Here is a 15,510-nt window from a genome sequence, read left to right on the forward strand (position 1 = left end):
AAGTGCTAATCCTGAGTCCGTGTGTTATACATTATACCCATATTCACAAGCATTCTCTGAGGCTTCTAGAGATTAGATGAGTAGTTACAGTGAGCCAGTGGGTAAGCCCTGGGCTCTATGCAATCCTGTACTCCATGTCCAAATGTCTATATTGAGTTGTCGCCATGAAGCCATCAAACAACAAGCTCAGACCTGCCAACTCTCTGGCACGTTAGGAGCCCTCCATACTTCAGAGATAGGGAAGTACATACAGACACAGAGATATAGGGGGGTCCTGGCCAAGCCTAAAGTGCTTGTTTTGGGGTGACTATAGGTCTGTAGTTCTCCTAGCCTGGTTTGATATGTCGGTGTGTGTTTGGGGGGTGGGCATTGAGGAGACCCCCTTGGAAGAGAGAGCAGAGAGGAGGCTACAGAATGCCAGGCCTGGTGTCTGTTTCCCAGCCCTGTGGAGGGCCTGGGTCCAAGAACAGGGCTGGAAGGAAATGCTAAAAAGACTGGACTCCTGAGGAGCTTAGGAGGTGTCAAGGGCCAGTGATCCACTCTGGAACCAAGGGAGAAGCAGGAACTGAGGGAGGAACAGCCTTCCCATTTCCCCTAGAATGCTATACAACTCTGGTTCTGTGAGGATTAAGGGGAATCTGGTGCTGTTTCTTCACTTTATAGGGTCAGTGGCCAGTGGCCCTCAGCTGGCTTCAGAGACGTGGAGGTCAAGACACGTTGTGCAATGTCAACACCCACTGGTGAGTCCCAGATATAGCTAGAGGGGTCCTTGAAGGGGGTACTAAGTTCCTGGGGTTTTCCTGGAGGAACCACAAGCCAGCAAAATTAGATTATTAATGCTGGTGTGATCTCATTCGCTCCCACAGGCCCGGGGGGCAGGGGTTGTCCCAGAGAATTCAGGTTATACAGATTCTAGGGAATGCCCTGGTCCCTCCACTCTCCACTGGGCTTCCTCCAGACCCATTTTTCAGAAGACTAATGTGGTCATGGTAACCAATGGGGATTGGAGCTGCTCACCTGGGGGCAACCACTGATCATAGAGACTACTGATCCCCAGGGGCCCAGGATGGAGCTGGTCACTGTCTGTCTCAGCTCAGCCTCAGTGGCACTCAGGTACCCTGAGAGGGCACGTGGTGGTTATGTGTTTATGGCCTGTCGCCCCTAGGTGAGTAGGGACCATGTTTTAGCTGTCACCATACTTCAGTGTTTAGAAAATACAAGGAACATAAGCACTAAAAAAAATATTTGTGAAGGAAAGAAGAGGCAGGCAGAGAGGGAGACAGAGTGTCATAATAGCATGTGAGATGATCCCTACCCAGGGAGATAGGTCTCGCACGTCAGGTAGCCAAAGTCAGAGCCGTCACAGTCCTCCACGCCCTTGTGCTGGTGTCCATCTCCACAGTAGGCCCGATGACAGTCTGAGGAACACAAGGAAGTAGCCATGAGAGGGGGCTGGGGTGGGCCAGGCTTACCTCAGCCTGTGAGGACTACGTGGCCTGAAGGATCCACCCAGAGCATGCATCCTCCTGAATGGACTCCCAGACAGCTTCAGATGCATCCAGGGACTGCCCCCTCAGACCCCCAAATCCCACACCAGGGAATAAGGAGACCCAGGCTCCAGTCCACTCCAGCTACTCATTAGCCAACGGACCAAGAACAGGCCACTTGGCGTCTCTGAGCCTCCATATCCCTATCTTAAGCCTGGGGCATGGACACCACCTCCTCTTCACAGGCCGCACTGTGGGTTCCCCCGAAGTGAGGATCAGGAGACTGGGCACTGGGCACAAGTGGGGCCAAGGTGGTTCTTGTCTGTCTCCAGAGAACTGCCAGGGTGGCTGACCCTGTGTCCCTGGGGAGCCATATGACATTTAATGGGGTCTCTGTTCTCACTCAAGGGAAGGGTCTTAGAGTCTGAGCCCCATCCCCATCTTATAGGGCTTTGAGACCCCATCAGTTCCTTTCTTCTGTGTGATCTACTGGATAGTGTCTGTGGCAGGGGCAGAAGGGACTCCAGGAAAAGCTGGCATGCCAGGGAGCACCATTCCGGGGACCCTCATAGGAAGTACAGCTCCACCGAGAGGGAGCCAGCCGCCTCTCTGTCCCTGCATCCATCCCTGTCCACACCTTCCTCCCTACACTGCACCATCAGCCTTCCCTTGAGCAAGGAAGGAGACTTCACATTTACACATCCCCAGCCCTGAGCCTGGGCCTGGCTGCTCACAGCAGGGGCTGGAAAATAATTCAGTGAAGGGATGTTGAACCCTTACTCTATCCAGACAATCCAGTGCACATTAGCTCACAGAATCTCTGGAGACCTGAGCGGTTAGTGCTGTCATACCCATCTTTCAGTTGAGGAAAGTGAGACCTGGAGCTCTGAACTGCCCTCCATCCCCCCTGCTCACTGAGTAGCCTCCTCTCTAAGCATCCTAACTGTGTTCTGTCTGACTCTAAATCCCCTGCTTTCTATCTCCCCTCCTGCTTTTGTTGCATGACTGAGAAAAGAAGAAAAGCAAACCCTCCAAGGCTATGCTGCCCCCCTGTCCCTGTAGCATTCCATCGACCCGGAGGCAGCTCCCCCGAAAAAGGGCTCTGCCACTAGGGTTCTATCTGGTAACACAGTCCTGATTCAAATTCTTGGCTTCTCCCTTTTGTCCTTTACTCTGCATCACCTTTATCTTTTGATAAAGAATGTGGACTGGAATGTGGGTTTTGCCCAGAAGTAGGACTCAGGAAAAGGGAGCGACTTGGGGCAATATCCACCGACATGCTTGGGCAGTGGAAGTCCACATGTGGCCTGAATGGGAGGGCCATCCCCACAGCAGCTCAGGTGTACCCCCTCTCGCTCTAGAATCATCCATAGGCTCGCCCTAAGCCTCCCTCCACCCCGTGGCAGTTTGCGCTTCCGGCCCCCCTGGCTGGGCCCCACTCACTGATGCAGTCGTCGTCCACGTTGTTGTTCCCATCGTCACACTCCTCCCCGGGCTGCAGGACCCCATCCCCACAGGAGCTGTGGCGGTCTACAGTGTAGTCCACAGGGTAGAAAGGGGTCACCTGGCCAAAGAAACACATGACAGTGGCCAGGGTAGGCATGCTGGGAAACGGCAGGCAGGGCAGTTCATTGGCCCTGGGGCCAGAGGCTCTGGGTCTGTGGGGGCTTCCTCCTGGGGTGGGGGAGAGGCACTCCGCGCCCGCCGCCCAGAGCTTTCCAGCTGACTGGAAAGCTGGGCCAGATCAAGACAGTGGCCTGGCAGTGTGGGGATGGGAGCCCATCTGGAAACCTGGCTCAGAGAGGAGTTTCCATCTGGGGAGCAGGGGCTTGGAGAACCGCTCAGAAGCAGAGCAGGGGAGATGCCCATTCCTTCCATGGGAGCAGATTGCAGAAAGCTCTGCGCTGGGCCCAACTCTTGGCCCTTCTTTCCTCTAATGCTGTGTCCTTTTCCAGGGTGGGGTATGTCCTGAGTGCCTGCCTCAGGGTACCTGGATGGGGAGCCAGCCCAGGCTGTCCTTGAAGTACAGAGATCTCTGGTCTTTGCGGAAGGCAATGGCGTTTTGGGTGTTCAGCCTCTCAAGCTCCTCCTGGTTGTTGACTACAAAAATCTGCCAGAGAACACACTCGTGAGGATTCCAGAAAACACTTCTATAGGGGGCGGGGAAAAGCTGGAGGAGGAAACAGAATCTCTATCTTTGGGCTGGTTAGCAGTGGGAGAGGGGTCTGCATATTACACTCCAGCATTCCTCCTGAAATAGGGAGGAAGGTCTTGAGTCCCAGTTCCAACTGGCTAAGTTGGCAATAAGACTATCCATGATTTGGGGCGCCTGGGTGGCTCAGTTGGTTAAGCATCTGCCTTCCGCTCAGGTCATGATCTCAGGGTCCTGGGATCAAGCCTGGTATCAGGCTTCCTGCTCAGCAGGGAGCCTGCTTCTCTCTCTCTCCCTCTGCTCCTCCCTACTGCTCATTCTCTCTCTCTCAAATAAGTAATACCTTAAAAAAAAAAAAAGACTATCCATTACTTAAATTTTTTAAACATTTAAAATTCTAAGGCTTTTTTTTTTTTTAAAGATTTTATTTATTTATTTGACAGAGATAGAGACAGCCAGCGAGAGAGGGAACACAAGCAGGGGGAGTGGGAGAGGAAGAAGCAGGCTCATAGCGGAGGAGCCTGACGTGGGGCTCGATCCCGTAACGCCGGGATCACGCCCTGAGCCGGAGGCAGACGCTTAACCGCTGTGCCACCCAGGCGCCCCTAAAATTCTAAGGCTTAAATAAAAAGGTGGTATCATCTAATCAAGTAATTCAACATCTGGACATGATTCTTAACAAAATTGTTACACTCAAAGGTGTTCAGTACAGTGTTCTTTACATTGGTGAAAAGCTTGGGAGAGCCCTATAAATATCTGACAATGGGACACTGGGTAAATAAATCACAGCACAGCCGCATGTTGGATGGATGATTATGTGTCCATTCAAATGACAAACTGAGGTCCAGGGTTATCTCAAAATAACCCAAGGGAGGGTGGGCAGTAGTGAGTGGGTGTAAAGAGGAAACAGGATTAGCCAGGAGTTGATAAATGTTGAATTTGGGTTAAGGGTACATAGAGGTTTATTACACTATTTGTTCCGCTTTTGTATTTACTTGAAATTTTAAAGAATTTTTTGTTCTTAAAAAAAGACAAAGAAAACACTCCAAAATGCACCCACAACCAAATGGACAATTTAGTTTCCTACTTTTGACTTTCCTTTGTTCTCCAATCTCCTATAATGAGTGTGTATCAAGTAAAATGGGGAAATCAGTTTTATTAAAAGGCTCTTACAAAGGTCTGAGAGGATCAGGTGAGAGGTCGTGATGGATAACCAGCAGGAAAAAACATCGGTGGAAAAAAGACAGTCTCTTCAATAAATGGTGCTGGGAAAATTGGACAGCTACATGCAAAAGAATGAAACTTGACCACTCTCCCACACCATACACAAAAATAAGCTCCAAATGGATGAAAGACCTCGATGTGAGACAGGAATCCATCAAAATCCTAGAGGAGAACATAGGCAGCAACCTATATGACATCGGCCAAAGCAACCTTTTTCATGACACATCTCCAAAGGCAAGAGAAACAAAAGATAAAATGAACTTGTGGGACTTCATCAAGATAAAAAGCTTCTGCACAGCCAAGGAAACGGTCAAAAAAACTAAGAGGCAGCCCACGGAATGGGAGAATATATTTGCAAATGACACTACAGATAAAAGACTGGTACCCAAGATCTACAAAGAACTTCTCAAACTCAATACATGAGAAACAAATAAACAAATAAAAAAAATGGGCAGAAGATATGAACAGACACTTTTCCAATGAAGACATACAATTGGCTAACACATGAAAAAATGTTCAAAATCATTAGCCATCAGGGAAATTCAAATCAAAACCACACTAAGATACCACCTTACACCAGTTAGAATGGCAAAAATAGACAAGGCAAGAAACAACAATTGCTGGAGAGGATGTGGAGAAAGGGGATCCCTCCTACATTGTTGGTGGGAATGCAAGTTGGTACAGCCACTCTGGAAAACAGTGTGGAGGTCCCTTAAAAAGTTAAAAATTGAGCTAACCTATGACCCAGCCATTGCACTACTGGGTATTTACCCCAAAGATACAGATGTAGTGAAGAGAAGGGCCATATGCACCCCAATGTTCATAGCAGCAACGTCCACAATAGCCAAAGCGTGGAAGGAACCGAAATGCCCTTCAACAGATGACTGGATTAAGAAGTTGTGGTCCATATATATAATGGAATATTACTCAGCTATCAGAAAGAACGAATTATCGACATTTGCTGCAACATGGACGGCACTGGAGGAGATAATGCTAAGTGAAATAAGTCAAGCAGAGAAAGACAATTATCATGTGATTTCTCTCATCTATGGAACATAAGAACTAGGAAGATAGGTAGGGGAAGAAAGGGATAAAAAAAGGGGGGGTAATCAGAAGGGGGAATGAAACATGAGAGACTATGGACTATGAGAAACAAACTGAGGGCTTCAGAGGGGAGGGGGGTGGGGGAATGGGATAGACTGGTGATGGGTAGTAAGGAGGGCACGTATTGCATGGTGCACTGGGTGTTATACGCAACTAATGAATCATCGAACTTTACATCGGAAACCGGGGATGTACTGTATGGTGACTAACATAATATGATAAAAAAAACATTAAAAAAAAAACAAAACAGCCCAGATTTCTCCCAGGAGCCTTACCACGGGAACATGTGGGGAACTGGGCCCAAACATGGATTCCCTGTAGGAAGGGTTATTCACATTCGTAGGGGTTCCACAAAGACAGCTTCCTGGAGGCCCGGGAAATCCTCTGTCCCCTTTGGGTCCCATCACAAGTTGTCCTAGGAAGTAAGAGATTGTGAGTCACTTGAGTGAAGGAAGAGCAAACCAAATAGCCCCAGGAGACGTGAGCAAACTTCACAACAGAAAGGAGGTCAAAGTGCAGAGTATTTTAGGGTAGGCCTGGGGGGAGAGGTTCAAAGAGACTCTTGTTCCAAGATGTGGAGGAGGTGATGTTCTCTGCGGGTCCCTTAACCATGCTGGGTGTTGCAGCACCTTCCCCAACCATTTCTCCCTTCCCTTTCTCTATACTTTACAAACAGACATTCTACCTCCCGGACTACTTTGCATTCAAGGTCTGCAGTGGGAGAAAGTGAGGCATCTGGGAAAGTCTATCCTGATACAGGAAAAACGTTGCTGGTTAAGAGACATGGTTTCCTCCTCCTTCCTGTCTAGAAGACAGACAAGATGGCTGGTGCTGCAATAGCCACACTGCAACCATGAAGCAACAAAAATGAGAAGAGAAGCCAACACATAGGAAAGACCAGAGCCTCATGGGACATGGGATCCTAATAGTGACCCTTAGAGGCTGAATCAAAGCCAGCCATTGTCCACCTCTGAACTTCCTTGTTATATGAGAAAAATAATCCCCTTTTTGTTTAGACTATTATTAACAGGAACTTCTTGCTGACGAACACATCGCTAACTGATAGCTTTTATTTTTTTAATTCATTTTCTTTTATTCTTATATATAAGATCTTTACAAAGGAATTTCTGAAGGTGGGTTTCTTTGATTTCTTCTGGAAGCAAATGGCATGTTTGAAAATGCTCCCCCTACTCACTGTCCCCTGATGCTGAGAAGAGTGTCCTAAACATACATGATTAGGAAGTTTACTCCCTGCAGTGTGGGTGGCCTTGCCGGGGTAGTAGTTTCACCCTGATTCTAAAGGCCCTGATGCCCAGGCCACAGCCCAGATTGATTCCATCAAGAATGCTGAGAATAGAACCCAGGCATCTGTGCTTTTAAAAGCTCTCAAGCTGATGTACACTGATGTTGAGAACCGCTGGCCTAAGGAAGCAGTCTGTGCCCAAGCCATTCCCGCACCAGATTGTTCTCTCTTCACCTGCCATACCTCCCTCTCCAGGTGCCTCCTAGCTTGCTCCTGACCTGGGTTCCAACACCACTTCCTCAGGGAAGGGTTCTGAATGCTCACACTCAGGCATGTTCACCTTGGATACAATTTCATAGCTCCCCATGCCTTTTCTTCATGGTACTTCTGTTTGTGATTTTTGTACCTTGTGAGGTAATGTGAGGAAGGTCAATCTCCCTCAGTAGAATGTAAGATCCACAAGGGCAAGGTTGGTACCCGTGTTCATTTACCACGATTAGACACACTGTAGGGGCAGGATACATGCTTGATGACTGAATCAATGAATACATGAATGTAGACTAACTGGTCTTCAGAAAGGCTAAAATTCACCTTTGGGTTGGCTGGAGAGAGCTAGAGCAAGAGCCATCCAACAGGAAGAGAGAAAAGAGAGGGAACCTGGAGACGGAGGAAGGAAGAATGCTTCTCCTGGGAAAGTAAGGGGGAGTCTGGAGACCAGGGAGTCATTGCTTTCAAGCTGTGTAACTTCCAGGGCAGCCAGCAACTGGGGACACAGTTGGCAGCTCCCGGAAGGGCAGAAAATAAAATGACTCCAGGGGAGAGGTCTGGTCAAGGCCCCAAGGAAGTAGCTTCAACTAGAGGAGGAGACCCCAATGGGAATACCCTCCCCATAGCCCTGAGCGTTCCAGAACAGATATGTCCAAGATCAGAATAATGTCAGTAAGAGGGGAAGGGAGGCTTGCCAACATTTTATCCCAGGTTGTGGTAATTCCTTTGAACAAGAAACATGCATTCAGTGGTGCAGGAGGAGCTCCAGTTTTGTGTTCTGACGTTTTCAGCACAGCCCAGAGAGACAGAGACTCCACTAGCCCAGGGATATTCTGGGTAATCATCATGTGGGGAAACGGAAGTGGGAGTTTCTATAACCAAGGATATGAGAGTGGAAGTGGAGCAGACTCTGTGACCCCAACAACTCCTCCAGAACCATGGCCTCAGAGAGATTCAGGAGTTTGTTCTATTATCCAGTTAGTAAGTGGGGACGCTGGAATGTGAATTCATGTTCGACTTAATGCTATGCCATTCAAGAGACAAACATCTAAGAATATTAATGCCTGCAGGAAGCTGGCAATTCCCAGGTACCACAGTGATTCACTTAGACCCTGTCTGGGTGCTGGAAGGACTCAGCCCAATTTGTAATTTAGTTATTGCAAATTACATCCCAGACGCATTTTGCCTTTTCCCCTCCCCTGCCTGCCAGCACCTTTTTCTCTATAACTTGGGTATTAAAGAGCTCCCATGCTCTCCACCAGCCCCAGCGCCATCCTGCCCCACAGCACTGATCACCAGAGCCAGAGGCGGCCTCCCAGTAGGACGACAGGACGGGGCAGGGCACTTGCTTCCTGCCACCACTGCAGTTTCCCTGCGGCTTCCTTTCAGCTGTCGGAGGGCGTCTGTCTCCCCTGCCTGTTGGTTTCCTGCCAGGAGGCACTGAAGGGCATGGCAACTCAAACTTCCATAGCCCGGCCTCTGAGAGCTGGTCTAGTGGGCCTGGCTGATCCACCATCCCTGGTAGCCAGAGGCCCTGGCTCTCCACCGTTGCCCAGAGAGCCTCCCATCACCACAGGCTGTGCAGTGGGAGCGGACCTGAGATGGGAAATCTGGGAGAAGGAGAAGGCACCACAGACTAGTTTCCACATCACCCCCAGCTCTCACTCTGCCTCTGTGGAGGCCGCATGGCTGAATGGAAAGTTCTCGGGGACAGGAGCCACAGACTGATTCTAGGCCCAGCAAGGCCAACAGTCAGCTGTGCGACCTTGGGGTCCCTTTTGTCTGAGGTTCAAAGTTCTTTTCTATGAAGGGAGGGTTGGATAAGACCAGGATTGTTTGACCTGTGGTCCACAGAGCCCAAGCACATCCCAAGATGGATTTGGGACAGGGGTTCTAGAATTCTGGGAAGCAGTGTACAGAATCTTGGGTACAGATAGACACATTTTTCTCTGAGTGGGCTTGGGACTTTAATCAGCCTTCAAAGGTAGTCTCAGGAATCACTTTTGGGGCCTGCTTCCATTCTTGACAATCCAACTGGTCCTAGGCCCAGGGAAGTTCTCTTTTAAATTACTTCCTCCTCTTCTTTCCCCACTTCACCCCACTCCAAATACTCCCAAAGTGCAGGATTATTGCCCCATTTTCTTCAGCCCCTTCACTGAGAGGATCCCCCAGAAAGGAAGTGACTCAAAAGAAGGCACAGGAAGGGGACATGACTCAGAAACGGACTGCATCCGGCTTGGCTGCCGTGCAATAACCCAGGGGGACAGACTGAGAACCCAATGGCCCGTGTCTGTGAATGCCTGCAGTACCTGGCCCTGCCCATCCCACCTGCCAGGTGCCAGGGGGATGCAAAGCCGACTTGGCCACAGATGCTTGCCTCAAGGACTTGCCATCTAGAAGGAAGATAAAGCACAGCTGCAGAAAACAGTTAGCAGTGAAAGGCCACAGCAGAGAGGCAATATGTGACTTGGGCCCGGGGGAAGGAGACGCATCTGGTTAGGGCCTTGCTGAGGAGAGGGCTTTGAAGGAAGGAGATGGTTTCATGGGGTGCACTGGAGGATGACAGGGATGCTATTTCAGGCCATGTGGACCCAGAGAGACTGTAGGAATATGCTCCAGCTCAACAGAGAGCAGAATTGGTTGCAGGTAAAGGGCAGTGAGGCTGGGATCTGGCAGAGGATGGAGTGGGGGGAACAGGAGGTGTACATACTAGGCTAAATGAGAAGGAGCTGGAAGACCAAGGAGAGAAAGCAGAACTACACTGGCCCTGCTAAAGGGATGGGGTTGCAATCCCCTGGAGCCTGACAAAACAGTGGGCATCTGAGTAGGTTGCTGGGGGTCCCCAGGCCCTGCCCTCACCCAACATCAGACCCCAGGAGGGAACTGAGATTCAAGTCAAATGAGGGCTGGCCTTTACAAACAGACACAAATGAGGGCTGGCCTAATGACCTCTCTTTGAATCCACACTGCCCCCCCTGCCTCCCGCCCCATGATCCTGGCTACTCATCAGCTTTGTGAGCTGCTCAACACCCCAAGGGCCAAGAGAGTCCCTTCCAAAGACAAAACTCAGGCCTCACACCACGCTCTCAGTCCCTGGGGCTGGCAGCTCATGATCATGGGGCTTAAGGGGAATGTAACGTGTGCCAGAACCGAGGAGGACGAGGGCTACAACAGACCCTTGAACAACATGGGCTTGAAAGGCGCAGGTGACTTACATGCAGATTTTTTACAGCACGGTCCTGTGGATATGTTTTCTCTTCCTTATGATTTTCCTAATAACATTTCTTTCCTCCAGCTTACCTTCTTGTAAGAATACAGTCATGACACATATAACATACAAAGTATGCGTTAATCGACTGCTATCAGTAAGGCTTCCAGTCAACAGCAGACTATTAGTTGTTACGCTTTGGGGGAGTCAGAAGTTATACGTGGATTTTTGACTGCCTGGGATCAGTGCCCCTAACCTCCACGTTGCTCAAGGGTCAACTGTAGCTGGAAGGACCCCCATAAGGATTGTCCAGTCAATTCATGGAAACAGATTATGGGGCATGGACACATAGGCTGGGTTGCATCTCCAATCTAGTTCCCCCAGCGGAAAAGAAATAGGCGTGACAAGACACTTTATTGTTATACTAACTGATGTTTGTTCTCCCACTATGTTTTCTTCTCCCGATTTCAAGGAGATAGCAAGACTTTATGCTTTCTTGCCCTTGCTGAAAACAGGTACTATGTGAAGACTGTTTGCCTTTCTGCCCCCTGTTCTCAGAGGAGAAAACCTCCTATAAGGGGTGGCAGTATATATATAGGAGGAGTGTGAGAAGCAAGGGAGCTGGAGGGTGAAAAAGGGGAAATCACCCCAGACATGGAGAGGCAGGGACCCCCCCGTGTCCTGGAGAAGGGGTAAGGTCTCAGAAGGAACGGCTGTGGGGCACTTCTTGGGAGATTGAGCCATAGGGATCAAGTTTGGAAATGTTCTGATACCCAAGTATGGCATGAAGATGGCAGCTACGAGCACCCTCGGACCATGTGCCCTTGGATAGCCGGCGTTTCAGAGGTGAATGGGGCAGATCAAAGGCTGGAGGGAATTCCTCCGATGTTTTTTCTGCCATAATCCCCAGAATCTTTGCCCAACTCTTTTTTGGCAGCTGGAGGAGTAGAGATAACCCCAATAATGCCTGAGATTGAGTTTTCCTGGCAACCCAACAGGTTAGAATCTCAGAGTCAGCTTTAATTTGGTTTAAAGGATCTAACAAATTACGACATTCTTGCCCATCCCATGACATGGCTGTGAATATATTCCCATAAACACAGGAAGGAAAAGTGAAATCTAGAATTTTAAAATGCCTTCATTTTCTTAAGAAAAAAATGGTAAAAATTGCTTGGGTTCCTTTTATATAACTGAGGACAAAGGACCCTACGTAGCAAAGCATAAAAGTAAAGACAATTGAGATTATGATGGTTACAAGTTTGCAGACAGTTCTTCTTGCTATCTCTGGGAAACAAGGCACGTGACTGCCGAAAGGAACCAATTCAACCCACTCTCCTCACCAGACAGAGGAGGAAACAGAGGCTCAGTCTTCTTAGGCCCAGAGATGCTGTGTTTATTTATACAGACAATGTGCTATGAAAGATCATATTTGGAGCTGACGAAGGTACAAACTAAATAAAGGCTTTAGCTCATCAAGTTAAACAAGGTAAACAAGGTAGCAGTGTTTCTATGCCCTCTTCAATGGTAGACTTTGATTTCTTTTTATGATTTCTTTGTATGTTCAGTATAAACCAGCAAGGACTCTTTGATAACACTACATAAGATAGAAAATTCTGCCACACCATCTTTATTTCTAGGTTTAAGAAAATTGCTTGGAGTTGTGAAAGGTTTTTCTAGAAAAATGTATTAGTTGATGAAATACGTGCCGGTTATTTTTTACTTGAAGTCTAAATTGTAAATTTCGCTTGAAGTATAAACTTTTCACTTGAAGTGTAATCATGGTTCCCTTTGTTTTCTCCTCTATTTGTTCTCTAAAATCCTACAACAGAATCAGGATGGCATTTACCTCTCTTGTGTTAAAGTTGAAAGAGCCAAACTGTGGAGAAATTATAAATACATTAAAATGTGTCTAGTAGTTTCTAACTCAAAACACAAGGCAGACCTCTGTAGGCATCTCCTTGTGCCCTCTTTGGGGAGGCTGGCCGGGAGGGCGACACTGTAGATCACGTGAAGCAATGTAGCTCTTACCTGCGGATGGGGGGCCCGGGGGGCCTGGGGGACCCGGACGGCCAGGTTGACCAGAAGGCCCAGGCTTGCCTGGTGGGCCCATTACTCCACTCTCTCCCTTCTGCCCCTGACAGAGAGAAAGGCAGAGCCTGATATGATAACATGACATGGCAAACTTCCTTCCCCATTTATATCTAAATCAGGGACCACCTTGCACTTTGGAGCAGGAGCCCAGGGCAGGATGCACTTGAGGCCTTGGCCGTCAAGCTCCTAAAAAGCCCAGGGCAGGGGCACCTGAATGTCTCAGTCGGTGGAGCACGCGACTCTTGATCAGGGTCGTGAGTTCAAAGCCCTACGTTGGGTGTGGAGCCTACTTAAAAAAAAAAAAAAAAAAGCTCAGGGCAAGTGATATTTGAGATTGTGATGGTTACAAGTTTGCAGACATTACTTCTTGCTCTCTCCCAGAAACATGGCACATGACTGCTGAAAGGAACCAGTCCAACCCACTCCCCTCACCAGGCAGAGAAGGAAAGAGAGGCTCAGGAAAGAGCAGAGATTCATGCAAGGCACCTAGCACTGAGGCAACGGACTTGTAGCCTAAGACTCCGGCCTCTGCTTGCTCGTCAAGACCATTTCTATTTTACCACAAGAGCTGTTTCCATCAAATGGCCCTCCATTGCTCTCAGAATAAAGACCCAGATCCTTATTTCAGTCTACAAAGCTCTGCATGGCTGGCCTTTCCAGACTTGTTCCAGCCTTCTGGTATTTTCAGTCTTCAAGAGCACCATGCCTTTTATTTCCCTCCTCCCTGCCCAAACTCCCTCCCAGCGGTTAGCTCTCAGGTAAAGTGTCACTGCAGCACAGCCTTCCTGGACCTTGCTAGACCTTGCCAGACAGAGTCCGTTCTCCTGGTCACAGGCTCTCAGAACTTGGCCCCTTTCCTTCCTGGCATTTACCCAGATCAGAAACACCACTATTTGTGCGGTCCTTTCGTCGATGTTTCTCTATGAAATAGAGGCTCCCTGTGGGCGGAATTTGTCTTGTTCCCCAGATTAAATGGAAGAGGAGAAAGATGCTGACAAAACAAATGGGAAGTAGTTCTGTTGAGCTGGAATTAAGAGACCTGGGTTTTCACATTGGCCATGAGACCCTGGGTCATGCAAGTCATTGCTTTGTGCCTCAGTTTTCTCATCTATAAAATGGGGCTATTACATTAAACACACACCTTCATAGCTTTGTTGTGAGAGTAATAAAGTTCCCAGAGGTGAAAAAGTGGTTTGCACAGAATCGAGGGCTGGGGGGTCAAGCTGACTATCATAGCAACTGGCTTGGTTTCATCTTTTTCATGTAGTTAGAAAAGGCCTGATTTTAAAAGAGAGGCACTCCTGGAGCTGTAGCCATTCCACACAGGATGTCCTCCTTGCTGCCTGTTCTGAGAGGGTCAAAAGCAAAGATTTCCTCCTTAGGGCTGCTTTGAGGAATGATCCCAGAAACCAAGGTCCGTAGGTTCTTCCCCCAATTTGCTAATTGTCTGCTCTTGAGTTGGGCCTAAACAGGACAGTGATTGATGCATGACATCTTTGACCTGGATCCTCTTTCTACACTTGTGCCTTGGCAGGCCTGCCCATGTAATGAAACATAATCTTCCCCAAGTCTGGGAAGCCGGTGGGCAGGGCACTCCTTTCCAATCACAACAGTGACATGTGACCTGCCGCTTTGTCAACGTGGCTCTGCAGTCTGTCCTGGCAATGTCCAAAGGGTTCTTAAATTCTTTTTTTTTTTTTTTTTAATAATGATTTTTTATTATATTATGTTAGTCACCATACAGTACATCCCCGGTTTTTGATGTAAGGCTCGATGATTCAGTAGTTGTGTATAATACCCAGTGCACCATGCAATATGTGCCCTCCTTACTACCCATCACCGGTCTATCCCATTCCCCCACCCCCCTCCCCTCTGTAGCCCTCAGTTTGTTTCTCATAGTCCATAGTCTCTCATGTTTCATTCCCCCTTCTGATTACCCCCCCTTTCTTTATCCCAAAGGGTTCTTAAATTCTTATGTATGTATGTATGTATGTATGATTAGGAGTTCTTAAATTCTTAATATGGGACCTGTGAGGTCAGAGTTTATTTCCAATTCCATCCTGATGGAGGGAGTTCTTAAGCCTTTGCCCAAGCTTGGAAACTAAGATGGGTCCCAGAATAGCAAAGGAGGTCACACCATCTTAATATAGCCACAGTAAAGTCTTGTTTTGCTAAAAGCCACATCAGCTGACTATGAGCACAGGAAATGCCACAGCTTGAAGGAGCTGGAAGCACTCCTTGATTCTGACACCAAACAATAAAGGAATATTCTGCGTATCAGTCATTTGTTTAGAATAAGCCATGTCTCTGTGAGTGGGACTCACTGAGCAGTGCTTTCCAGGAAAGGCATTCTTCTTTATTCCTTTACTGCCACAAAGCTTGGTGATCCCTCTCAAGGAACTGTTCTGTCTCCTTCACTGAAGATTTGTATAATAGAGTCAAGAGCGGTTTTCCTGAGCCTGGTTGAAGGCAAGTGATAAAGCATGAAGGTGAGGAGAGATGTGTGGGGAAAAGCAGGTCTCAGCTCTCTAAGTTTGAATGCTGCCTTGGAAGCTTGCTTGGCTGAGGGGGTCACTCTACTACCCTGACCCTCAGTTTCCTTGTGGCTAGACCGAAGTGGATGAGGTGGTCTCCCAAATCCTTCTGGCTCTGAAATTCTGATCTCCTGAAGTTCCTTCTGGATCTCTGAATCCAGGAGTTGGATTGACTTATGATAACCTCCAGAAACTCTTAG

The 15,510-nt window shown here is 48.3% G+C and overlaps 1 protein-coding gene across 5 annotated transcripts in view; it reads right to left on the minus strand.

The window, feature by feature from the left end:
- The window catches only part of COLQ (collagen like tail subunit of asymmetric acetylcholinesterase), an 86,947-nt gene that overhangs the window by 12,341 nt on the left and 59,096 nt on the right, over nt 1–15,510 (minus strand). For all 5 annotated transcript variants that reach the window (XM_044383391.3, XM_026496980.4, XM_044383394.3 and 2 more), the window contains 5 exons: nt 12,714–12,819; nt 6,243–6,382; nt 3,478–3,597; nt 2,931–3,051; nt 1,316–1,418 (listed from right to left, as the gene is read on the minus strand). In XM_044383391.3, coding sequence (XP_044239326.1) covers nt 1,316–1,418; nt 2,931–3,051; nt 3,478–3,597; nt 6,243–6,382; nt 12,714–12,819 — 590 coding nt within the window. The remainder of the gene's footprint in view (nt 1–1,315; nt 1,419–2,930; nt 3,052–3,477; nt 3,598–6,242; nt 6,383–12,713; nt 12,820–15,510) is intronic.

Source organism: Ursus arctos, unplaced genomic scaffold (assembly GCF_023065955.2).
Source record: "Ursus arctos isolate Adak ecotype North America unplaced genomic scaffold, UrsArc2.0 scaffold_20, whole genome shotgun sequence".
Lineage (NCBI taxonomy): Eukaryota > Metazoa > Chordata > Mammalia > Carnivora > Ursidae > Ursus > Ursus arctos.